Source organism: Heteronotia binoei, chromosome 21 (assembly GCF_032191835.1).
Source record: "Heteronotia binoei isolate CCM8104 ecotype False Entrance Well chromosome 21, APGP_CSIRO_Hbin_v1, whole genome shotgun sequence".
Taxonomy (NCBI): domain Eukaryota; kingdom Metazoa; phylum Chordata; class Lepidosauria; order Squamata; family Gekkonidae; genus Heteronotia; species Heteronotia binoei.
The window spans coordinates 10599966-10625597 of NC_083243.1; the positions used below are offsets into that span (position 1 = coordinate 10599966).

A 25632-nucleotide genomic window follows, 5' to 3' on the forward strand; every position below is an offset into this window, starting at 1 on the left:
CCCAGGATTACACTAAAGAATCAGAAAGAGGGTCCCCGTCATGGTTTACAGAACAGGACTCATGTCATTGAGCTATATTAACTATTGTAGACTGGAAGGTATTATCGTAGATATCTCCCTCAGGGACATCGAAGGACAACACCTGCTGAGGGAAAATCAGCACAGCTTATGCATAGGAAAGTCCTGCCGCCACACAAAGTAAAGATAGAGACATTCTCTCCCTCTCCCAAAAATACTAGAACTTGAGGGCACCCAATGAAGCTGGGCAGTAGATTCAGGACGGACAAAAGGAAATCCCTTCATAGACAGGGAGTGTTTAAAACGTGGAGTTCGCTGCCAAAGGATGTACTCATGGCCACAGGAATAAACAGCTTTCAAAGGGGACTAGATAATTTTGTGGAGGGTAACCAGGGGTCATTTTGCAGAAAAATAGGTGGTGGAGCACATTAGCATAACTTATTAGCATATGCTGCCCCACCACCACCAGCCAAAGGCAACCCGACGCAAGAAAGGAGAGCCCTGGGTGAGCGAGGCCTGCCTCGGCTGGCTGGATCTCCAGTTAGCCCAAGCAGGCCTCGCTTACCCAGGGCTCTCCTAGGCCTCCCCCCACCACAGTCAAAGGGCCAGCAAGCCACCCACTACCCAAAATCACATAATAGTGGAGAAAGGGTGGCGTGGGCTTCTCCAGGGGTTAGCGAGGGCTGCTGGGGGTGTGGCAAAGCCCCTGGTGGCTGGCTGGTTGCCCAGTCTCCTAATCCAGGAATTGTTATGCAGCTGCACCTACTGTTCAATGGACAAGGTAGGCAGGTGGGGAGGATGAGAGGGAACCCTCAGAAACATTCAGGAGCTGTGCTCTTGTGAGCTCCTGCTGAATTCAAGGCCACTCCGGCAGCAAAAAGCAGCTTTTCACAAATGCAAGGATTCCTTCCCCGACCCTGGCAAACGCTGCAGGCAAGCGGCAGAGGCTTCCACTTCCAGCCTCACCTGAAAAGGAATCATAGAATTGGAAGGGACCTCCAGGGCCATCTAGTCCAACCCCCTGCAAAAAGCAGGAAACTCAACAAACCTCCCCCTAAATTTACAGGATCTTCATTGTTGTCAGGAGAGCCAGTTTGGTGTGGAGAGCCAGTTTGGTGTAGTGGTTAAGTGTGCAGACTCTTATCTGGGAGAAACGGGTTTGATTCCCCATTCCTCCACTTTCACCTGCTAGCATGGCCTTGGGTCAGCCATAGCTCTGGCAAAGGTTGTCCTTGAAAGGGCAGCTGCTGTGAGAGCCCTCTCCAGCCCCACCCACCTCACAGGGTGTCTGTTGTGGGGGAGGAAGGTAAAGGAGATTATGAGCCGCTCTGAGACTCTTCGGAGTGGAGGGCGGGATATAAATTCAATATCTTCTTCTTCTTCAGATGGCCATCTAGCCTTTGTTTCAAAACCTCCAAGGAAGAAGAGCCCACCACCTCCTGAGTTGGAAGGGACCTCCAGGGTCATCTAGTCCAACCCCCTGCACAATGCAGGAAACTCACAAACACCTCCCCCTAAATTCACAGGATCTTCATTGCTTTCAGATGGCCATCTAGCCTCCGTTTCAAAACCTCCAAGGAAGGAGAGCCCACCACCTCCTGAATTGGAAGGGACCTCCAGGGTCATCTAGTCCAACCCCCTGTACAATGCAGGAAACTCACAAACACTTTACCCTAAATTCACAAGATCTTCATTGCTGTCAGATGACCATCTAGCCTCTGTTTAAAAACCTCCAAGGAAGGAGAGCCCACCACCTCCCGAGGAAACCTGTTCCACTGAGGAATCGCTCTAACGGTCAGGAAGAAGAAGACGACGAAGACATTGGATTTATATTCCGCCCTCCACTCAAGAGTATCAGAGCAGCTCACAATCTCCTTTATCTCTCCAGCCCCACCCACCTCACAGGGTGTCTGTTGTGGGGGAGGAAGGTAAATGAGATTGTGAGCCACTCTGAGACTCTTCTGAGTGGAAGGCGGGATATAAATCCAATAGCATCTTCTTCTTCTCCCCCACAACAGACACCCTGTGAGGTGGGTGGGACTGAGAGGGCTCTCACAGCAGCTGCCCTTCCAGGACAGTGTCTCAGAGCAGCCTGCAATCTCCTTTCCCTTCCTCCCCCACAACAGACGCCCTGTGAGGTGGGTGGGGCTGAGAGGGCTCTCACAGCAGCTGCCCTTCCAAGGACAGAGTCTCAGAGCGGCCTGCAATCTCCTTTCCCTTCCTCCCCCACAACAGACACCCTGTGAGGTGGGTGGGGCTGAGAGGGCTCTCACAGCAGCTGCCCTTCCAGGACAGTGTCTCAGAGCAGCCTGCAATCTCCTTTCCCTTCCTCCCCCACAACAGACACCCTGTGAGGTGTGTGGGGCTGAGAGGGCTCTCACAGCAGCTGCCCTTCCAAGGACAGAGTCTCAGAGCGGCCTGCAATCTCCTTTCCCTTCCTCCCCCACAACAGACACCCTGTGAGGTGGGTGGGGCTGAGAGGGCTCTCACAGCAGCTGCCCTTTCAAGGATAACCTCTGTCAGAGCTCTGGCTGACCCAAGGCCATTCCAGCAGGTGCAAGTGGAGAAGTGGGGAATCAAACCTGGTTCTCCCAGATAAGAGTCTGCACACTTAAACCACTACATCAAATTGGTTCTTTCAGTTCTTGCTAATGTTGAGCCGGAACCTCTTTGGATTTAATTTCAACCCGCTGGTTCTGGTCCTATATTCTGGGGCTACAGAAATCAATTCCACCCCATCCTCTATAGGACAGCCCTTCCAGTCCTTGAAGATGGTGATCCTATCCCCTCTCCGCCGCCTCCTCTCCAAGAGAATGCGCCTCCCCCACCCAAGTCCTTTGGAAGCAAGCCCAAGAGAGCAACCTGCAGGGCTGGATGAGCAGCTGCCTCCTCCCTCCACTCTTCCCAGGGATGCGAATTGAAGCCCCCTCCCCTCCGCAGCCCAATCTCCAGGAATCCTCCCGCCCACAGCTGGCAACCATGGCCTCCAACCCTTCCTCCAGCCCTCTTTGCCACCCTGCAGCTCCCCCTTACCGAGAAAGGAGGGCGCACCACCTGCAAAAGGCAAGGGAGGGAGATTAGGGCAATGAAGGGTCTGGGCAGGAAGTGACCTCACAGCCTCCGCCTTCTGGGCTGCTGCTGTTCTAGGAAGTGGGACTCGCTTCCCTTAACCCTTGGAGGGACGATCCAGGTGGGCAGCCGCGTTGGTGTGAAGCAGTAGATAGAACAAAGTAGGCGTCAAGTGTTACCTTTAAGACTGACCAAGTTTTATTCAGAAGGGAAGCTTTCGTGTGCTCTCTAAGACACAGACTTGGAATCAGGGAGAGTGGACAGAGATCCGTCTAGCTGGCAGGCAGTGGTTTAGAATGCAAAATGGTGCAGATTTAAGATACAGTGACAGAATAGGAAAATTAACAAAATTGAGCAAACCTTTGATCTGGATAGCATGAGAAAGCAATAAAACGGTGACGTGTGAGAATGTCTGTTAATCCCTCTATTGTAGTTTAAAGATTTTTATTTTTTTTTCCAAATGAAAAAGGGAAAGGGGAAGTGGATACAGAAAAGTAATAAAACATCTGTTCAAAAAGTATACAGAAACATTCTGCATATCACTGTATCACCAAATATAAAGAAGTTCCATCATATCATTATGATTACACGTTTAGCCTCTTACCACATTAATCATATAGAGTTGTATTGTAAGTTCCCATTTAGATTGTCAATTTAGTTCATGTTTGGTTTATATTCCAATCAAATAATTTGAAGAGTATCTACCAGCATTCATCATTAAAGCAGTTTAAGTATCTAACCAGACATATAACTTTTCCCAATATTTTCTTGCTTCCTCTTTGGATTTCCCAACAAGCATTAAAGATAAATAGTCCATCCGCTACTTCCACTACTTTCATCATTAAAGCAGTTTAAGTATCTAAGCAGACATATAACTTTTCCCAGTATTTTCTTGCTTCCTCTTTGGATTTCCCAACAAGCAGTAAAGATAAATAGTCCATCCGCTACTTCCACTACTTTCCCTATCAACTCTTGCCTTGTAGGTAGCTCTTGGAGCTTCCATTTCTGAGCAAATCAAATCTTAGCTGCAGTATTAATGTGTGCCATCAAATGTCTTGTTTCTCTTGTATAGTCTGTAGGGAACATATTTAACAGAAACAGTTCTGGTTTAAGTTGGATCTGCATCTTCAAAATCTTTTGTAATAGTTCATGGGCCATCTTCCAATAATCTTTCGCCTTCTCATAAGTCCACCACATGTAATCACTTTATTATTGTATACGCCTGGGCCAAAGAGGGCATTTCTTTCTCAGAAGTTTTTTCCCCATCCAACTAATTTGCCTTTTAACATGTAACATACATAGAGTTTGCCATTAGAAGAAAAATATATTAAAATAGAGTGGAAGATGGATTTAGCAGATGTAATGAGATAAACAGCCAATATCCCTATTTGAGTATGCTAAAAGAGAAATACATTGGACGAGGGGTCATTTTCTAGAAAAATAGGTGGTGGAGCTCAGCCAGGGATTGTTATGCAGGCTCTCTCTCTCTCTGTCTCTCTTTCTCCATCCATCCATCCATCCATCGGTCATTTTGTAGAAAAATAGGTGATGGAGCTCATCTAGGGATTGTTATGCAACTGCACCTACCATTCAATGGACAAGGAGGTGGAACTATCAGAAGGAGGGGATGGAACCCTCAGAAAGGGTTCAGGAACTGTGCTGCTGTGAGCTCCCACTGAATCCAAGGCCTGGATTGGACAGTGACGTTCTTGTCCACCTAATTTACTATTTAACATGTAAACATGGAGGGATGGTGGCTCAGTGGTAGAGCATCTGCTTGGGAGCAGAAGGTCCCAGGTTCAATCCCCGGCATCTCCAACTGAAAAAGGTCCAGGCAAATAGGCGTGAAAAACTTCCTCTTGAGACCCTGGAGAGCCGCTGCCAGTCTGAGTAGACAAGACTGACTTTGATGGACCCAGGGTCTGATTCAGTAGAAGGCAGCTTCATATGTGTTCAATGCCTCAAATTTATTTGGGGAGGGACGGTGGCTCAGTGGCAGAGCATCTGCTTGGTAAGCAGAAGGTCCCAGGTTCAATCGCCGGCATCTCCAACTAAAAAGAGTCCAGGCAAATTGGCATGAAAAACCTCAGTTTGAGACCCTGGAGAGTAGGGGAGGGACAGTGGCTCAGTGGTAGAGCATCTGCTTGGTAAGCAGAAGGTCCCCAGTTCAATCTCTGCCATCTCCAACTAAAAAGGGTCCAGGCAAGCAGGCGTGAAAAAACTCCGCTTGAGACCCCGGAGAGCCGCTGCCAGTCTGAGTAGACAATACTGACTTTGATGGACGCAGGGTCTGATTCAGTAGAAGGCAGCTTCATATATGTTCAATACCACAAATTTATTTGGGGAGGGACGGTGGCTCAGTCGTAGAGCATCTGCTTGGTAAGCAGAAGGTCCCAGGTTCAATCCCCGGCATCTCCAACTAAAAAGGGTCCAGGCAAGTAGGCGTGAAAAGCCTCAGCTTGAGACCCTGGAGAGCAGGGGAGGGACGGGGGCTCAGTGGCAGAGCATCTGCTTGGTAAGCAGAAGGTCCCAGGTTCAATCCAACTAAAAGGGGTCCAAGCAAATAGGCGTGAAAAACCTCAGCTTGAGACCCTGGAGAGCCGCTGCCAGTCTGAGTAGACAAGACTGACTTTGATGGACCGAGGGTCTGATTCAGTAGAAGGCAGTCTTCACATCATTCTAGTTTGCCATTAGAAAAAAGAAAAAGAAAACAATAAAATATAGTGAAGGTGGGTTAAGTATATGTAATGAGATAAGCAGCCAACATCCTTGGAGGGAAGGAAGGGCCACCAACGCCTCCCCCTGCAGGAGAGGCTGAGCCAGGGTTGGAGCCTGGGCTGCTGCTGCTGCTGCTGCAAGCGAGGGAGGGAGGGTCTCTTGCTCCCGTCGCCTGCTGCTGCCGGGGACTGCACCTGCAACCCACCCCCCTTCTGCATGCCCCCCAAATAGGGTTGCCAATCCCCAGGTGGGGGCAAGGGATCCCCTGATTTGGAGGCCCTCCCCCCGCTTCAGGGTTGTCAGAAAGCGGGGGGAGGGGAGGGAAATGTCTGCTGGGAACTCTGTTATTCCCTATGGAGATTTATACCCATAGAAAATCATGGAGAATCGATCCGCGGGTATCTGGGGCTCTGGGGGGGATGTTTTTTGGGGTAGAGGCACCAAATTTTCAGTATAGCATCTAGTGCCTCTCCCCAAAATACCCCCCAAGTTTCAAAAAGATTGGACCAGGGGGTCCAATTCTATGAGCCCCAAAAGAAGGTGCCCCTATCCTTCGTTATTTCCTATGGAAGGAAGGCATTGAAAAGGTGTGCCGTCCCTTTAAATGTGATGGCCAGAACTCCCTTTGGAGTTCAATTATTCTTGGCACAGCCTTGATCTTGGCTCCACCCCTAATGTCTCCTGGCTCTACCCCCCAAAGTCTCCCGGCTGCACTCCCAAAGTCCCCAGATATTTCTTAAATTGGACTTGGCAACCCTACCCCCAAGCAGGTACCAGCTCCCCCCCTCCTCGAGGCGCCTCTTCCCGCTGCTTTCGCCTCCGGCCCGGGCCGCAGCGACGTCACATTCCCACGTGCACACGGGTCTGGGAGCGAAGACTGCAGCTCTGGGGCTTCCCCGGGCAAGTTCTGCCCAGTACCCCTGGCCGGAGCGCCCCCGTTTTTTCCAACTAGCCCAAGATTTCCCCTGGTGGTCAACCGCGGGGCGTGGAAGGGGGCGTTGCAGAGCGAGTGCCCTGTCTGCAAAAGAGGGCAGGATCCGCACCTTGCTCAGGTTGCCTCCCTGCGAGCCTGAAGTGGAGGCGGATCTTGGGAGCTCCATCCTCTTGGCGGAGCCCCAGGGCCGGCCCTGGACTATCTGGCACCCTAGGCGAGGCTAAATTCTGGCGCCCCTCCTGCTCTGATGACATCACCCAGTCACATTCGGTGCTAGGGTTGCCAATCCCCAGGTGGGGGCAGGGGATCCCCCGGTTTGGAGGGCCCCCCCCCCGCTTCAGGGTTGTCATAAAGCCGGGGGAGGGGAGGTTAATGTCTGCTGGAAACTCTGTTATTCCCTATGGAGATTTATTCCCATAGAAAATAATGGAGAATTGATCTGCGGGTATCTGGGGCTCTGGGGGGGGCTGTTTTTTGGGGTAGAGGCACCAAATTTTCAGTATAGTATCTAATGCCTCTTCCCAAAATACCCCCCAAGTTTCAAAAAGATTGGACCAGGGGGTCCAATTCTATGAGCCCCCAAAGAAGGTGCCCCTATCCTTCGTTATTTCCTACGGAAGGAAGGCATTGAAAAGGTGTGCCGTCCCTTTAAATGTGATGGCTAGAACTCCCTTTGGAGTTCAATTATGCTTGTCACAGCCTTGATCTTGGCTCCACCCCCAAAGTCTCCAGGCTCCACCCCCAAAGTCCCCAGATATTTCTTGAATTGGACTTGGCAACCCTATTCGGCACCCGTCGAGGGCCAGCGCCCTAGGCAATTGCCTAGTTTGTCTAGTAGCAGGGTACATATGAAGCTGCCATATACTGAATCAGACCCTTGGTCCATCAAAGTCAGTATTGTCTTCTCAGACTGGCAGCGGCTCTCCAGGGTCTCCAGCTGAGGTTTTTCACACCTATTTGCCTGGACCCTTTTTTGGAGATGCCAGGGATTGAACCTGGGACCTTCTGCTTCCTAAGCAGATGCTCTACCACTGAGCCACTGTCCCTCCCCAACGTATCACAGCATAGGGTCAGCCAATGGGATAAGACATGCGCTGCCTCAACCAAATGCCTGGTGGAATAGCTCTGTCTTACGGGCCCTACAAAAAAGATAACAATTCAGTAAGGGCTCAGATCTCTGAGAGGAGCTGATTCCACCAGGCTGGGGCCAAGGCCAAAAAGGCCCTAGCCCTGGTCAAGGCTAGCCGGACGTCCTTTGGGCTAGGGACGGTCAGCAGATGTTGAGTGGCAAGTTCACAAATTCACCACGCCAATCAAACCACCGTATGCAAAGCTGGCCGCACTCTGGACGGACGCACCCACCTTGGCTGTGCTAAAATGGACTGTAGGGGCTTTTGTCACTGTGAAGGATGGTATAATTTCAACTGAATGACAGAGTTGTTTATATGTACAAGAAGCTTTAAGTAAGAGGACTTTAGATGAGTGTGTTGCAAGGGATGTTCACAGTTATTGTGGACTGTTTGTGAACGGCTGCAGCTTCTCTTGTGTGTTTTTAGATGCAGCTTCACATGGAATACTGGGTACAGTTCTGGTCACCGTCTCTCAAAAATAACATTGCAGAACTGGAAAAAGGACCAGAGGAGGGCAACATAAGAACATAAGAGAAGCCATGTTGGATCAGGTCAGTGGCCCATCCAGTCCAACACTCTGTGTCACATAAGAACGTAAGAGAAGCCATGTTGGATCAGGCCAATGGCCCATCCAATCCAACACTCTGTGTCACATAAGAACATAAGAGAAGCCATGTTGGATCAGGCCAATTGCCCATCCAGTCCAACACTCTGTGTCACATAAGAACATAAGAGAAGCCATGTTGGATCAGGCCAATTGCCCATCCAGTCCAACACTCTGTGTCACATAAGAACATAAGAGAAGCCATGTTGGATCAGGCCAGTGGCCCATCCAGTCCAACACTCTGTGTCACAGAAGAACATAAGGGAAGCCATGTTGGATCAGGTCAATGGCCCATCCAGTCCAACACTCTGTCACATAAGAACATAAGGGAAGCCATGTTGGATCAGGCCAATGGCCCATCCAGTCCAACACTCCATGTCACACATAAGAACATAAGAGAAGCCATGTTGGATCAGGCCAATGGCCCATACAGTCCAACACTCTGTGTCTCATAAGAACATAAGGGAAGCCATGTTGGATCAGGTCAATGGCCCATCCAGTCCAACACTCTGTGTCACATAAGAACAGAAGAGAAGCCATGTTGGATCAGGCCAGTGGCCCATCCAGTCCAACACTCTGTGTCACACATAAGAACGTAAGAGAAGCCATGTTGGATCAGGCTAATGGCCCTTTCAGTCTAACACTCTGTGTCACACATAAGAACAGAAGAGAAGCCATGTTGGATCAGGCCAGTGGCCCATCCAGTCCAACACTCTGTGTCACACAAGAACATAAGAGAAGCCATGTTGGATCAGGCCAGTGGCCCATCCAGTCCAACACTCTGTGTCACAGAAGAACATAAGGGAAGCCATGTTGGATCAGGTCAATGGCCCATCCAGTCCAACACTCTGTCACATAAGAACATAAGGGAAGCCATGTTGGATCAGGCCAATGGCCCATCCAGTCCAACACTCCATGTCACACATAAGAACATAAGAGAAGCCATGTTGGATCAGGCCAATGGCCCATACAGTCCAACACTCTGTGTCTCATAAGAACATAAGGGAAGCCATGTTGGATCAGGTCAATGGCCCATCCAGTCCAACACTCTGTGTCACATAAGAACAGAAGAGAAGCCATGTTGGATCAGGCCAGTGGCCCATCCAGTCCAACACTCTGTGTCACACATAAGAACGTAAGAGAAGCCATGTTGGATCAGGCTAATGGCCCTTTCAGTCTAACACTCTGTGTCACACATAAGAACAGAAGAGAAGCCATGTTGGATCAGGCCAGTGGCCCATCCAGTCCAACACTCTGTGTCACACAAGAACATAAGAGAAGCCATGTTGGATCAGGCCAATGGCCCATCCAGTCCAACACTCTGTGTCACACATGAGAACGTAAGAGAAGCCATGTTGGATCAGGCCAATGGTCCATCCAGTCCAACACTCTGTGTCACACATAAGAACGTAAGACAAGCCATGTTGGATCAGGCCAATGGCCCATCCAGTCCAACACTCTGTGTCACATAAGAACATAAGAGAAGCCATGTTGGATCAGGCCAGTGGCCCATCCAGTCCAACACTCTGTGTCACATAAGAACATAAGAGAAGCCCTGTTGGATCAGGCCAATGGCCCATCCACTCCAACACTCTGTGTCACATAAGAACATAAGAGAAGACCTGTTGGATTAGGCCAATGGCTCATCCAGTCCAACACTTTGTGTCACATAAGAACATAAGAGAAGCCATGTTGGATCAGGCCAGTGGTCCATCCAGTGCAACACTGTGTCACACAGTGGCCAATATATGTGTGTGTGTATATACACACACACACATATACATACATACATAGGTACACACATAAACACACACACATATATATATACACACACACACTGTGGCTAATAGCCACTGATGGACCTCTGCTCCATATTTTTATCCAATCCCCTTAAAGCTGGTTATACTTGTAGCCGCCACCACCTCCTGTGGCAGTGAATTCCACATGTTAATCGCCTTTTGCCCTCTTAATCAACAAACTGCATGTATTCCAGCCCACAATACCCGATCCCCTCTTCTGATGAGGTGTGCTTAGAGAGCACACGAAAGCTTACATTTTAAATAAAACTTGGTTGGTCTTAAAGGTACCACTTGACTCCTGCTTTGTTCAAGTGTATAAATGGTTTCAAGAGAGGAGCTTTTCCTTCGTGTCTCAGGACTGCCCTAGAATCCACTCTGGTGTAGGGAGACAATCCCATCTCTATTCCAGGCTTCTTTCCAAACCTCTCAGATTGACACATGTCCGGGAAGGAGTTTTAACTTTTTGGGGTTTTTTTAATTTTTATGAAGGAATTAAAGAGGATACAGAAGAAAAATGGGAAGTGGGATATAATTAACCATATGAAAATATTTACATTTAGCAAGGACATGCACATTTTGTATAATACATAAATCAAGAATGAAAGGTTCCATAATGCTTCATTTCTCAATCCCGTTGTTGGAGGGACGGTGGCTCAGTGGTAGAGCATCTGCTTGGTAAGCAGAAGGTCCCAGGTTCAATCCCCGCATCTCCAACTAAAAAGGGTCCAGGCAAATAGGCGTGAAAAACCTCAGCTTGAGACCCTGGAGAGACACAGGGAGGGGCTGTGGCTCAGTGGTGGAGAATCTGTTTGGTAAGCAGAAGGTCCCAGGTTCAATCCCCAGCATCTCCAACTAAAAAGGGTCCAGGCAAATAGGTGTAAAAAACCCTCAGCTTGAGACCCTGGAGAGCCACTGCCAGTCTGAGTAGATAAGACTGACTTTGATGGACCCAGGGCCTGATTCAGTATAAGGCAGCTTCATATGTTCATATTTTTAATGTAACCATTCTGATGGCGTCAACATCAGAGAGGAAGATTAAAAAAAAAAATTAAGCAAGAATAAAATAAATTTAAGTTTATTCCATTATATGGAATATATCCTCTCACACTTCCCTATCTGTTTAGCTATGTCTAACAAGTCTCATTTAACCATAACATCTTCAGTAAATTATATATTTTATCGTCAATCTTGACCATTAATATGAGTAAATAAGCCTTCTATTGCTGTTGGAATTCTTTAATCAATCTTCTGTTTACTTGGCTGGATAGTTTTGCCATTATAGCAAACTGTGAAACTCTGATGCCTTGAAGATGGCCAGTCCTACTGAATCTCTTTCCACATTCTTAGCTTTCAAAAGGTTTGCCCTTCTTTTATGTTCCTGAAGACTGGAACTCATGCTCAATCTCTTCCACTTTGAGCATTAAAAAGGTTTCTCCCAAGTGAATTCTTTGATGTTGTTTAAGATTGCCATTCTTACTAAAACCTTTTCCACACTCTAAGCATTCAAAAGGTTTCTCTCCTGTGTGGGTTCTTTTATGTTCTTGAAGACTAAAACTCCTACTGAATCTCTTTCCACACTCCAAGCATTCAAAAGGCTTCTCCCCTGTGTGGATTCTCTTATGTTCGTGAAGACTGGAACTCACAGTGAATCTCTTTCCACACTCTGAGCATTCACAAGATTTCTCTCCTGTGTGTATTTTTTCATGCTTCTGAAGATGGCATTTCCTACTGAATCTCTTTCTACACTTTGAGCATTCAAAAGGTCTCTCCCCAGTATGGGTTCTCTGATGCCTTTGAAGATTGTCCCTCAATCTGAATCTCTTTTCACATTCAGAACATTCGAAACATTTCTCCCCCGAGTGAATTCTTTGATGGTGTTGAAGACTGCCACTCCTACTGAATCTCCTTCCACACTCCGTGCATTCAAAAGGTTTCTCCCCTGTGTGGATTCTTTGATGCCTCTGAAGATGGATACTCTGACTGAATCTCTTTCCGCACTCTGAGCATTCAAAAGGTTTCTCTCCCGTGTGGGTTCTCTGGTGCAGCTGAAGTGTGCCATTCCGAGTGAATCTCTTTCCGCACTCTGAGCATTCAAAAGGTTTCTCCCCTGTGTGGGTTCGTCGATGCTGATGAAGACTGGAGTTCTTAAGGAATTTCTTTCCACACTCTGAGCATTCAAAAAGCTTCTGTGCTGTGTGTATTCTCTGGTGTGCAAGAAGCTGTGGTCTGTATCTGAAGTACTTCCCACAGTAACAACAATTAAACGCCTTCGTTATAACGTAGTTCTGAAAGCATACATTATCCTTTCCTCCACTGGTGAAAGTCATTCCACTCTTCAGTTCTGAATGAGTCCACTGGAGAGGGTCCTGGAGTGAGATTTCATGGAAGCCCCCTTCTTGGTGAGGAATGGCGTTAAACTCCCTCTTCATGGTATGGCAGCCTTCCTGCCTCTGTGGTTCATCTGTATTCCTAGAGTTTCTTTTGGCCTCTTCATTCTGGGCTTGTTCCAATGAGAACTCCTGAAATTCTTCAAACGACTCCTCAATATCTGCTGGAATAAAGGTAGAGGTAAAGGTAGTCCCCTGTGCAAGCACCAGTCGTTTATGACTCTGGGGTGATGTTGCTTTCACAATGTTTTCACGGCAGACTTTTTACGGGGTGGTTTGCCATTGCCTTCCCCAGTCGTCTATGCTTCCCCCCCCAGCAAGCTGGGGACTCATTTGACTGACCTCGGAAGGATGGAAGGCTGAGTCAACCTGGAGCTGGCTACCTGAACCAGCTTCCACCAGGATCGAATTCAGGTCATGAGCAGAGCTTTACCACTCTGTGCCATGGGGTTGGGATAATGAGGGAGGTCCAACCACCACTCACACAAGGAGCAGGCCACCAATCAGGAATAAAAATTTAAAAATATATAAAATAAACTCCAGATTAATGAGTGTGTATTTTATCTCCTTAGCCAATGGTCTCAACTTTTCCCTGTCCAGCCCTTCAGTAAAGCTTCTTCTATATTCTGACCAATGATCCCTCTAAGCTGCAGAGTCTTGTGAGCAAAAATTCTACTTAGTGAGCTACTGGCATTTAAGTTGTGAGCTCCTGCATAAATTAGTGTGCTTTGGGATCATCCTTCCGGAGCTGAGACAAAAATGTGTGAGCTGGAGGCTAAAAATCTGTGAGCTAGCTCACGCTAACTCAGCTTAGATGGAACACTGATTCCGACTACCGGTTCCTTCCCCAAACATACTTTAAGGGAAAGGGCGGCAAAGATCTGTTCCCCTGCCATCCTCATTTGCCTTCCCTTGCTGGTCTTCTGATGATGAAATACAAAAAGAGAGCCAGTTTGGTGTTGTGGTTAAGTGCGTGGACTCTTATCTGGGAGAACCGGGTTTGATTCCCCACTCCTCCACTTGCACCTGCTGGAATGGCCTTGGGTCAGCCATAGCTCTGGCAGAGGTTGTCCTTGAAAGGGCAGCTGCTGTGAGAGCCCTCTCCAGCCCCACCTACCTCACAGGGTGTCTGTTGTGGGGGAGGAAGGGAAAGGAGATTGTAGGCCGCTCTGAGACTCTGTCCTTGAAAGGGCAGCTGCTGGGAGAGTTCTCTCAGCCCCACCCTTCCACAGGGTGTCTGTTGTGAGGGAGGAAGGGAAAGGAGATTGCAGGCCGCTCTGAGACTCTGTCCTTGAAAGGGCAGCTGCTGTGAGAGCCATCGCAGCCCCACCCACCTCACAGGGTGTCCGTTGTGGGGGAGGAAGGGAAAGGAGATTGTAGGCCGCTCTGAGACTCTGTCCTTGGAAGGGCAGCCACTGTGAGAGCCTTCTCAGCCCCACCCACCTCACAGGGTGACTGTTGTGGGGGGAGAAGATATAAGAGGTTGTAAGCCGCTCTGAGTCTCTGATTCAGAGAGAAGGGCAGGGTATAAAACTGCAGTGTTCTTCTTAAGTGTGTGGAGTCTTATCTGGGAGAACCGGGTTTGATTCCCCACTCCTCCACTTGCAGCTGCTGGAATGGCCTTGGGTCAGCCATAGCTCTTGCAGAGGTTGTCCTTGAAAGGGCAGCTTCTGGGAGAGCCCTTTCCAGCCCCACCCACCTCACAGGGTGTCTTTTGTGGGGGAAGAAGCAAAGGAGATTGTAGGCCGCTCTGAGACTCTGTCCTTGAAAGAGCAGTTGCTGTGAGAGCCCTCTCAGCCCCACCCACCTCACAGGGTGTCTGTTGTGGGGGAGGAAGGGAAAGGAGATTGTAGGCCGCTCTGAGACTCTGTCCTTGAAAGGGCAGCTGCTGGGAGAGCCCTCTCAGCCCCACCCGCCTCACAGGGTGTCTGTTGTGTGGGGAGAAGATATAGGAGATTGTAAGCCGCTCTGAATCTCTTACTCAGAGAGAAGGGTGGGGTATAAATCTGCAATTCATCTTCATCGGCAGCAGCAGCAAAAAGTGATCATAATTTCTAGTCCTGCAGCTATACAAAGAGTTTCCTTCCAGGTGTGATGAGGAAGAAGACGACCTAGTTTTCAGACTCTGATAACACCTGTCTGCTGTGGTGGAGAAGAAGTCAAGACCTCACCAATTGAACCCCACAGTCTTAAGGGAACCTCCCATAGGAATACCAGTTGCTGTGGGAGTGAGGGGAGGCCTGGAAACTTGTAACTGACCAGGATAGAAAAAAGCTGATGGGCGTCTGCCTCATCCAGTTGTTCTTAGGTAAATATTTCCCTGGAATATCAGGTATTTAAGGACAGTGCAGCCCCCGAAGAGTCGAAAAGAGCCACGACTGAGCTCATCCTCAGGAAGTATTCCCAAGACCTCAGGCCCCAAAAGGCCCCCCTCCCTCTTTACTCAGAGGGCTTTATCATTTGAACAAACCTAGAGTTGCTAAGAAACGAAGCAGAAATCTGTCATGGCGATTCTTTGCCCATTCCCTTGACGTAATAATGAGGGATACTCACTCGCAGCCAATTCACTTGGGAAGGAAATATTCTGTTGGGATCCTCTTCGGAAACTCCCCAGCCCTTCGTCTGTCTCCACAGCAGTCTCTACTAGATCCCTGCCTTCTTTGGGAGAGAAAGAGAAAAAAGGACGATGAGCGGCACAAGGCCTTTCTCTGCCTCTCCCTCAGGCCCTGACACCCCCTCTGCCTCTCATCCTGGCCACACCTTTGGTCGCAGTTGCCCCTGGACCAGCCAGGTATGTTGGCAGCTTCCTCTGCCACCTCCACTGCTGGAGTCGTCCAGAGGGGGCAAGTACAAGGCCCAGCCGCACAACCATAGAATCATAGAGTTGGAAGGGACCTCCAAGGTCATCTAGTCCAACCCCCTGCACAATGCAGGAAACTCACAAACACCTCCCCCTAAATTCACAGGATCTTCACTGCTGTCAGAAGGCCATCCAGCCTCTGCTTAAAACCTCCTTCTATCTTAGAATCATAGAATCCTAGAGTTGGAAGGGACCTCCAGGGTCATCTAGTCCAACCCCCTACACAATGCAGGAAACTCACAAACACCTCCCCCTAAATTCACAGGATCTTCACTGCTGTCAGAAGGCCATCCAGCCTCTGCTTAAAACCTCCTTCTATCTTAGAATCATAGAATCCTAGAGTTGGAAGGGACCTCCAGGGTCATCTAGTCCAACCCCCTACACAATGCAGGAAACTCACAAACTCCTCCCCCTAAATTCACAGGATCTTCACTGCTGTCAGATGGCCCTCTAGCCTCTGATGAAAAACCTCCAAGGAAGGAGAGCCCACCACCTCCCAAGGAGGAAGCCTGTTCCACTGAGGAACTGCTCTAAACTCACAGATACCTCCCCCTAAATTCACAGGATCTTCATTGCTGTCAGATGGCCATGAAGCCGCTGTTGAAAAACCTTCAAGGAAGTAGAGCCCACCACCTTCTGAAGAATCATAGAATCCTAGAGTTGGAAGGGACCTCCAGGGCCATCTAGTTCAACCCCCTGCACAATGCAGGAAACTCACAAATACCTCCTAAATTCACAGGATCTTCACTGCTGTCAGATGGCCATCTAGCCTCTGTTTAAAAACCTCCAAGGAAGGAGAGCCCACCACCTCCCAAGAAAGCCTGTTCCACTGAGGAATCACTCTTAACAGTCATAGAATCATAGAGTTGGAAGGGACCTCCAGGGTCATCGAGTCCAACCCCCTGCACAATGCAGGAAACTCACAAACACCTCCCCCTAAATTCACAGGATCTTCACTGCTGTCAGAAGGCCATCCAGCCTCTGCTTAAAACCTCCTTCTATCTTAGAATCATAGAATCCTAGAGTTGGAAGGGACCTCCAGGGTCATCTAGTCCAACCCCCTGCACAATGCAGGAAACTCACAAACTCCTCCCCTTAAATTCACAGGATCTTCACTGCTGTCAGATGGCCCTCTAGCCTCTGATGAAAAACCTCCAAGGAAGGAGAGCCCACCACCTCACAAAGAGGAAGCTTGTTCCACTGAGGAACCGCTCTAAACTCAGATACCTCCCCCTAAATTCACAGGATCGTCATTGCTGTCAGATGGCCCTCTAGCCTCTGTTGAAAAACCTCCAAGGAAGTAGAGCCCACCACCTTCTGAAGAATCATAGAATCCTAGAGTTGGAAGGGACCTCCAGGGTCATCTAGTTCAACCCCCTGCTCAATGCAGGAAACTCACAAATACCTCCTCCTAAATTCACAGGATCTTCACTGCTGTCAGATGGCCATCTAGCCTCTGTTGAAAAACCTCCAATGAAGGAGAGCCCACCACCTCCTGAAGAATCATAGAATCCTAGAGTTGGATGGACCTCCAGGGTCATCTAGTTCAACCCCCTGCACAATGCAGGAAACTCACAAATACCTCCTCCTAAATTCACAGGATCTTCACTGCTGTCAGATGGTCATCCAGCCTCTGTTGAAAAACCTCCAAGGAAGGAGAGCCCACCACCTCCTGAGGAAGCCTGTTCCACTGAGGAACTGCTCTAAACTCACAAACAGCTCCCCCTAAATTCACAGGATCCTCATTGCTGTCAGATGGCCTTCTAGCCTCTGATTAAAAACCTCCAAGGAAGAAGAGCCCACCACCTCCCGAGGAAGCCTGTTCCACTGAGGAACCGCTCTAACGGTCAGGAAGTTCTTCCTAATGTTGATCCGGAAACTCTTGTTTTAATTTCAACACGCTGGTTCTGGTCCTACGTTCCAGGGCCACAGAAAACAATTCCACCCCATCCTCTAGAGGACATGCTGCTCTTCAAGATTTTGATTCACGCATCATCGCCAGGGCACCGATCCACACCTTTGTCACCTCACAAAGGTCCTTACCCAGAGAGGCAGTGTTCCCATAGTTGTCCAGCATGACTTCCAGGTAGAGAGCTCTTTGGCCCGGATCCAGCAGGCCCCACTCAGCCTCGGTGAAATGCACAGCCACGTCCTCAAAAGAAGGTGGAGACTAAAAGAAAAAGCAGATTTCCTCATCAGAGATTGTGCCAGGCAAGACTGCGCTCAGGAAACTGGCATCCTGGGAGGGTGGAGGATGGAAAGATTGGCAGGGATCAAGGGAGTGGTGTTTAGAGCCTCTCTTGCTCAGACACCTTAGAAACAACTGCAGGAGCAAATGCCCCCCTGAGAAAGGAGGGGGAACTCGGGCGGTTCCTTGCTCAACTTTCCTACCTGGACTGCAGGGGCAGCAGCTGTTTCCACTCCACAAAGATGATAACTCAAGACCGTCTCTTCACTGCCTGTGAGGGAGAGAACATTGGAAGAAAGGGTGTTTTTTAGACTTCATGATTTGTTTGCTTGTGCGTTTCCTGCTTCATGCACCCCTGTTCCCAGGGCTCTGAAACCTTGCCCTGGGTAAGGTAAAGGTAAAGGTAGTCCCCTGTGCAAGCACCAGTCGTTTCTGATACTGGGGTGATGTTGCTCTCACAACATTTTCATTGCAGACTTTTTACGGGGTGGTTTGCCACTGCCTTCCCCGATCATCTACGCTTTCCCCCCCAGCAAGCTTGGGACTCCTGTATAAACGGCCCTGTATAAATCGATGGTGCGGTCTCATTTGGAATACTATGTACAATTCTGGTCACCGCACCTCAAAAAGGATATTATAGCATTGGAGAAAGTCCAGAAAAGGGCAACTAGAATGATTAAAGGGCTGGAACACTTTCCCTATGAAGAAAGGTTGAAACGCTTGGAGCTCTTTAGCTTGGAGAAACGTCGACTGCGGGGTGACATGATAGAGGTTTACAAGATTATGCCTGGGATGGAGAAAGTAGAGAAAGAAGTACTTTTCTCCCTTTCTCACAATACAAGAACTCGTGGGCATTCAATTACATTGCTGAGCAGTCAGGTTAAAATGGATAAAAGGAAGTCCTTTATCCAAAGGGTGATGAACATGTGGAATTCACTGCCACAGGAGGTGGTGGCGGCTACAACCACAGAAAGCTTCAAGAGGAGGTTAGATAAAAATATGGAGCAGAGGTCCATCAGTGGCTATTTATATATATATATATATATATATATATATATATATATATATATATATATATATATATATATATATATATATATATATATATATATATATATATTTTTGGCCACTGTGTGACACAGAGAGTTGGACTGGATGGGCCATTGGCCTGATCCAACATGGCTTCTCTTATGTTCTTATGACTCATTTGACCGACCTCGGAAGGATGGAAGGCTGAGTCACCCTGGAGCCAGCTACCTGAACCAGCTTCCGCTGGGATCGAACTCAGGTTGTGAGCAGAGGGCTCTGACTGCAGTACTGCAGCTTTATCACTCTGCGCCATGGGGTACACTCAGCAAAACATGTAACAATTTTGAGTAAACTTGAGGGAGAGGTCCACAAGTGGCTATAACCCACAAGGAATAGATGGAACTCTCTGTGTAGGGTAGAGACCCTTACCACATAAGAGGGCATCTTGGGAATGCTCCTGGGTCTGGGCCTTCTGCTCTTCCTCCAGAGGAGACCCTTCCTCCTCAGAGAACTCTACTTCCACCTTCACACATGGTCCCCACATCTGAAACTGAAGTAAGAGAGACAGGTAAGAGGAAGAATGCTAAAGACTAAGAAGACGTATCCTGTCCCATTCCCATAATTTCACCCCTGCATCCATCAACACAGCTGCTTCAACTGCAGCAGCAAGAATCAGGTTTGCAGTTTTCTACCAACCGAGGTGAAGTGTCTGGAGGGATACATAGAGGGCAAGGAGGCCTTAGGCTAAGGTCGAAGATCACAGCTTGAAGGGACTGCATGAAGCTCCCTTACCTGCTCCACCTGCCGCTTCTCCTCTGCCTGACTCAGGAGGAAACCTTCCGCCAGGGACACCGCCTGGGAACTGGTCTCCGGCCCGCATCCTCTGACCCAGCGCTGCATGTCCTCGGGCAGGAGGGCCAGGAACTGCTCCAGGATCACCAGGTCCAAGATCTGCTTCTTGGAGTGCCGCTCTGGCTCCAGCCACTGCTTGCAAAGTCCATGGAGCTGGCTGCAAACCTCTCGGGGCCCGGCACCTTCCTGGTAGCAGAACTGCCGGAAACGCTGGCGATGTTCCTCTGAGGCCCCAGGGTCCTGATGCAGGATCTCCGGCACAGCTCTTCCCCAGAATTCAGCCCCACTCCCCGCCTGGATGGGACTGGGGTCTTTCCTTGCTGTCTTGCCAATTCCTGGTCCTTCTGGGTCCTGCTCTTCCATCCTCTTCCCCTTCTCGTGGGCCTCCTGTGATTGCAAAAAGATCCCTTTACTTACTTGGGATGAAGAGGGAGAGGGGAATATATCAAAAAGGCAGAAAGGAACCTAAAGAAGATGGAGCCACGTCACTGACCCTGGTCAAGACAGACCCAGGACTGCCATAATGAATTAGAAAGAATGCCGTTGTTGTAGTTTGCCAATTCATGTCATTGTGCTGTATTAACTACTGCAGACTGGAATGAACTACTGTAGACTTCTCCTAAGGCCCACTGTAGCCTCCAGGTCCTGCTTAGAGATGTGAAGACCCGGGGGAAAAACCCAGAAAAATCCAGAAAAAAACCTCCCCCCCCCCGTTTTTTTTCTGAAGCTTTTGGGGGGTTTTTCCCAAAAAATTGAAAAAAAAATTGATTACGGACATTTTATTTTAACACGATGAGTGGTTTATTATTTTTGTTTACTGTGGAGAGGAAATATGAATCATTGCTACTTCTGGATTTTTAAAAATTGTTATGTGGAGGTGTTTTTTTTTTGTCTGTTCCACATAAACTAGTAAACAGTTCAGGAGGTTGTTGCTCCATTTGTTACAACGACAAATAAATATTATTTTAAAAAGCAAATTCTGTTTGTAATAATAATTGTTCAGATACATTATATTTTTAATATGCCAGCTGTGATAATTTCATGCCAAAATTGTCCATAGTCATATTTTATGTTCCTAAAGTAACAGAATTGCCACAGGAGGTGGTGGCGGTTACAAGCATAGCCAGCTTCAAGAGGGGATTGGATCAGCATATGGAGCAGAGGTCCATCAGTGGCTATTAGCCACAGTGTGTGTGTGTGTATTGGCCACTGTGTGACACAGAGTGTTGGACTGGATGGGCCGTTGGCCTGATCCAACATGGCTCCTCTTATGTTCTTAAGTGGACTGGATGGGCCATTGGCCTGATCCAGCATGGTTTCTCTTATGTTCTTATGTGTGACACAGAGTGTTGGACTGGATGGGCTGTTGGCCTGATCCAACATGGCTCCTCTTATGTTCTTAAGTGGACTGGATGGGCCATTGGCCTGATCCAGCGTGGTTTCTTTTATGTTCTTATGTGTGACACAGAGTGTTGGACTGGATGGGCCATTGGCCTGATCCAACATGGCTTCTCTTATGTTCTTATGTGTGACACAGAGTGTTGGAGTGATCCAACGTGGTTTCTCTTATGTTCTTATGTGTGACACAGAGTGTTGGACTGGATGGGCTGTTGGCCTGATCCAACATGGCTCCTCTTATGTTCTTAAGTGGACTGGATGGGCCATTGGCCTGATCCAGCGTGGTTTCTTTTATGTTCTTATGTGTGACACAGAGTGTTGGACTGGATGGGCCATTGGCCTGATCCAACATGGCTTCTCTTATGTTCTTAAGTGTGACACAGTGTTGGAGTGATCCAACGTGGTTTCTCTTATGTTCTTATGTGTGACACAGAGTGTTGGACTGGATGGGCCATTGGCCTGATCCAACATGGCTTCCCTTATGTTCTTATGATCTCTGTCCCAGAATTCAGCCCCACTCCCCAGCTGGGGGGGGTGTGGGTCTTTCCTTGCTCTCTTGCCAATTCCTGGTCCTTCTAGGTCCTGCTCTTCCATCCTCTTTCCCTTCTATTGGGCTGCCTCTGGTTGCCAAAAAACCCCATCCTTTCCTGGGATGAAGAGGGAGAAGAGAATATATCAAAAAGGCAGTAAGAAACCTAAAAAAGATGGAGGTATATTACTGACCTTGAATCCTGTTACCGTTAGGTGGATCTGTACGTGGTTGACAGATCGCACCCGGAGAGTGCTTGTGAATGGTTCCTCATCCTCTTGGAGAGGAGTGACAAGTGGAGTGCCTCAAGAATCTGTCCTGGGGCCTGTTTTGTTCAACATCTTTATCAATGATTTGGATGAAAGAATAGAGGGAATGCTTATTAAATTTGCAGATGATACTAAATTGGGAGGGGTTGCAAATACAGCAGAAGACAGAAACAGGATACAGGATGACCTTGACAGGCTGGAAAACTAGACTAAAACCAGTAAAATGCATTTTAACATGAATAAATGTACAGTTCTGCATTTAGGTAAGAAAAATCCAGTGCAAAGTTATGGGATGGGGAGACTTGTCTTGGCAGTACTTTGTGCGAAAAGGATCTAGGGGTCTTAGTAGACCATACGCTGAACATGATTCAGCAGTGTGATGCTGCGGCTAAAAAGGCAAATGCAATTTTGGGCTGTATCAACAGAAGTATAGTGTCCAGATTACGTGAAATGGTGTTATCGCTTTACTCTGCTCTGGTAAGACCTCACCTGGAGTATTGTGTCCAGTTTGGGGCAGAAAAATTTAAGAAGCTGGAACTGGTCCAGAGGAGGGTGACCAAGATGGTGAGGGGTCTGGAGACCAAGTCCTATGAAGAAAGGTTGAAGGAGCTGGACATGTATAACCTACAGAGGAGGCAACTGAGAGGTGATAGGATCACCATCTTCAAGTACTTGAAAGCCTGTCATCTAGAGGACTGTGCAGAATTGTTTTCTGCGGCCCCGGAAGGTAGGACCAGAACCAATGGGTTGAAATTCAATCAAAAGAGTTTCCAGCTCAACATTAGGGAGAACTTCCTGACCGTTAGAGCGGTTCCTTAGTGGAACAGGCTTCCTTGGAAGGTGGTGGGCTCTCCTTCCTTGGAGGTTTTTAAACAAAGGCTAGATGGCCATCTGATAGCAATGTTGATCCTGGGATTTAGGGGGAGGTATTTGTGGATCTCCTGCATTGTGTGGAGGGTTGAACTAGATGACCCTGGGGGTCCCTTACAATATGATTCTAAGACACACCCAGGATTGCCCTGCTGAATCAGGAGCTTCCTTGTTGTGGCTGGCAGATCAGGATTCATATCACCGCGCTATATTAACTATTGTGGATCAGGCCAATGGCCCTTCCAGTCCAACACTCTGTGTCACATAATAACATAAGAGAAGCCATGTCAGATCAGGCCAATGGCCCATCCAGTCCAACACTCTGTGTCACATAAGAACATAAGAGAAGCCATGTTGTGTCAGGCCAATGGCCCATCCAGTCCAACACTCTGTGTCACATAAGAACATAAGAGAAGCCATGTTGGATCAGGCCAGTGGCCCATCCAGTCCAACACTCTGTGTCACACAGTGGCCAAAAAAACAACACCAACCCAAGTGCCATCAGGAGGTCCACCAGTGGGGCTAGAAGCCCTTCCACTTTGCCCCCCACAAGCACCAAGAATACAGAGCATCAGTGCCCCAGAGAGTTCCAACAATACTCTGTGGCTAATAGCCACTGATGGACCTCTGCTCCATATTTTTATCCAATCCCCTCTTAAAGCTGTCTATGCTTGTAGCCGCCACCATCTCCTGTGGCAGTGAATTCCACATATTAATCACCCTTTGGGTGAAGGATTTCCTTTTATCCGTTCTAACCCGACTGCTCAGCAATTTCATCGAATGCCCATGAGTTCTTGTATTGTGAGAAAGGGAGAAAAGTACTTCTTTCTCTACTTTCTCCATCCTGTGCATAATCTTGTAAACCTCTATCGTGTCACCCCGCAGTCAAAGTTTCTTCTTTGCAAGAAATACATGCATTTTTATGTACAATTAGTTCTTATTTCATTTGAGCTTTTGGCCCTGAATTTGCTCCCCCCTGTTCCTCTGGAGGGCCAAGAACAGAGAGGAACAAAAGGGGGAAAACGGCATTTCCCCCTAAGTCAGGAAGCCCAAAGGGAGACCTGGAGCTGCACACATGGTGGGGCGGGGTGGGGGGGGGGAGAGGACAGGCCTCCAACCTCTCCTGCTGGACCAGCAGCTGCCTCTGACTTCCAGTCTTTGCCTGGAATCTCAGAGATGCCAACCTCCAGGTGAAGCCAGGAGACCCCCAGAATCACCATCAACCTCCAGCTGGCAGAACTCAGTTGTCTTGGAGAAAAGGGCTGCTTTGGAGGGTGTATTCTATAGCAGAGGTGGCCAACGGCAGCTCTCCAGATGTTTTTTGCCTACAACTCCCATCAATCCCAGCCAGCATGGCCAATGGCTGGGGCTGATGGGAGTTGTAGGCAAAAAACATCTGGAGAGCTACCGTTGGCCACCCCTGCTCTATAGAATCATAGAATTGGAAGGGACCTCTAGGGTCATTTAGTCCAACCCCCTACACAATGCAGGAAACTCACAAACACTTTCCCCTAAATAGGGCAATGGATCCCCCACTGAGGTCCTCTGTAGGGCTGTTTTGGAGGGCGGACTCTATAGAGCCTCGTGGCACAGAGTGGTAAAGCTGCAGTACTGCAGTCCTAAACTCCGCTCACGACCTGGCCAATGGCTGGGGCTGATGGGAGTTGCAAGCAAAAAAAAATCTGGAGAGCCACCCCTGCTATAGAGCAATGCATCCCCCACTGAAGTCCTTCCCTCCCCACCCCAAAGCCCCAGGAATTCTCCACCCCAGAAGTGGCAACCCTGGCCTGGGGACCCCCTCCCCATTCATTCCAACACCCCCCCCCCCCCCAGAATCCCCTCTGGCCCAAAGCAGCTTCCCCTTACCCAGAAGGGAGGGGGCTCCACCAGCCGGGGGATGGGAAAAGACAGCTTTCCCAGGTTTGGAATAGGGAGGGGGGGTCTGGGCAGGAAGTGACCTCATCGCTCCGCCTTCCGGGCTGCTGCTGCTGCTGTTGTAGGATCTGGGACTCGCTCTCCTTAACCCTTGAAGGGAGGGAGGGAAGGAAGGAAGGGCCGCCAGCGTCTCCCCCTGCAAGGGAGGCCGAGCCAGGCGTCGGGGCCGGGAGAGGGATAGGCTGCTGCTAGGAGGGAGGGATGCAGTGGCGGACTGGGTCTGGGTCTAAAAATATTGGTTGCCAGGAGGCCTAGGGGGCTCTCTCTCTCTCTCTCTCTCTCTCTCTCTCTCTCTCTCTCTCTCTCTCTCTCTCTCGGCTTGGCTTCGCGAACGAAGATTTAAGAAGGGTGCAATAGTCCACGTTTGCTGCAGGCTCGCTGGTGGCTGACAAGACCAATGTGGGACAGGCAGGTCCGGCCACAGCGGCTGCAGGGAAAAGTCTGATTTAGGGTTGGTCCTGTAGCAGTGCGATTCTTCCTCAATCTCCTTTTGTCCTCAAGACCAGCTATGCGTGTGTTCTCAAAGGAAGAGACAGCCTGGTGGATGGTGTGCCTCCATGCTTTGCGATCTGAGGCTAGGTCAGACCACTGGTGATGGTTGATGTGACAGGTGCTAAGGGATTTCTTCAAGGAGTCCTTGTACCTCTTCTTTGGTGCCCCTCTATTTCGATGGCCGGTGGAGAGTTCGCCATACAGGGCAATCTTGGGAAGGCGGTGGTTTTCCATCCTAGAAATATGCCCTGCCCAGCGCAGCTGCGTCTTCAACAGCAGTGCCTCGATGCTGGTAACCTCTGCCCGCTTGAGGACTTCAGTGTTGGTCACAAAGTCACTCCAGTGGATGTTGAGGATGGTGCGAAGGCAGCGCTGATGAAAGCGCTCAAGGAGTCGCAGGTGATGACGGTATAAAACCCACGATTCGGAGCCATAGATGAGGGTTGTCATCACAACCGCTTTGTAAACATTGATCTTTGTGCCTTTTTTCAGATGCTTGTTGCTCCACACTCTTTTGTGCAGTCGGCCAAATGCACGGTTTGCCTTTGCCA

General features: G+C 48.9%; 1 protein-coding gene and 1 non-coding gene across 6 annotated transcripts in view; both read right to left on the bottom strand.

The window, feature by feature from the left end:
- Positions 1–25632, bottom strand: part of LOC132589100 (oocyte zinc finger protein XlCOF6-like) — a 235415-nt gene that overhangs the window by 167508 nt on the left and 42275 nt on the right. For 2 of the 5 annotated variants that reach the window (XM_060261725.1, XM_060261724.1), the window contains exons 1-2: positions 19529–20102; positions 19166–19286 (exon numbers count right to left, since the gene is read on the bottom strand). The exons of 1 other annotated variant lie outside the window; for it this stretch is intronic. In XM_060261725.1, coding sequence (XP_060117708.1) covers positions 19166–19286; positions 19529–19951 — 544 coding nt within the window. In that variant the 5' untranslated portion in view covers positions 19952–20102. Of the gene's footprint in view, positions 1–17910; positions 17979–19165; positions 19287–19528; positions 20103–25632 lie in introns of those variants that run through there. 2 more of the 5 variants (XM_060261726.1, XM_060261728.1) reach the window with 2 other exon arrangements.
- TRNAP-AGG (transfer RNA proline (anticodon AGG)) lies at positions 7714–7784 on the bottom strand. The gene has a single exon. It is a non-coding gene; the product is annotated as a tRNA-Pro (tRNA).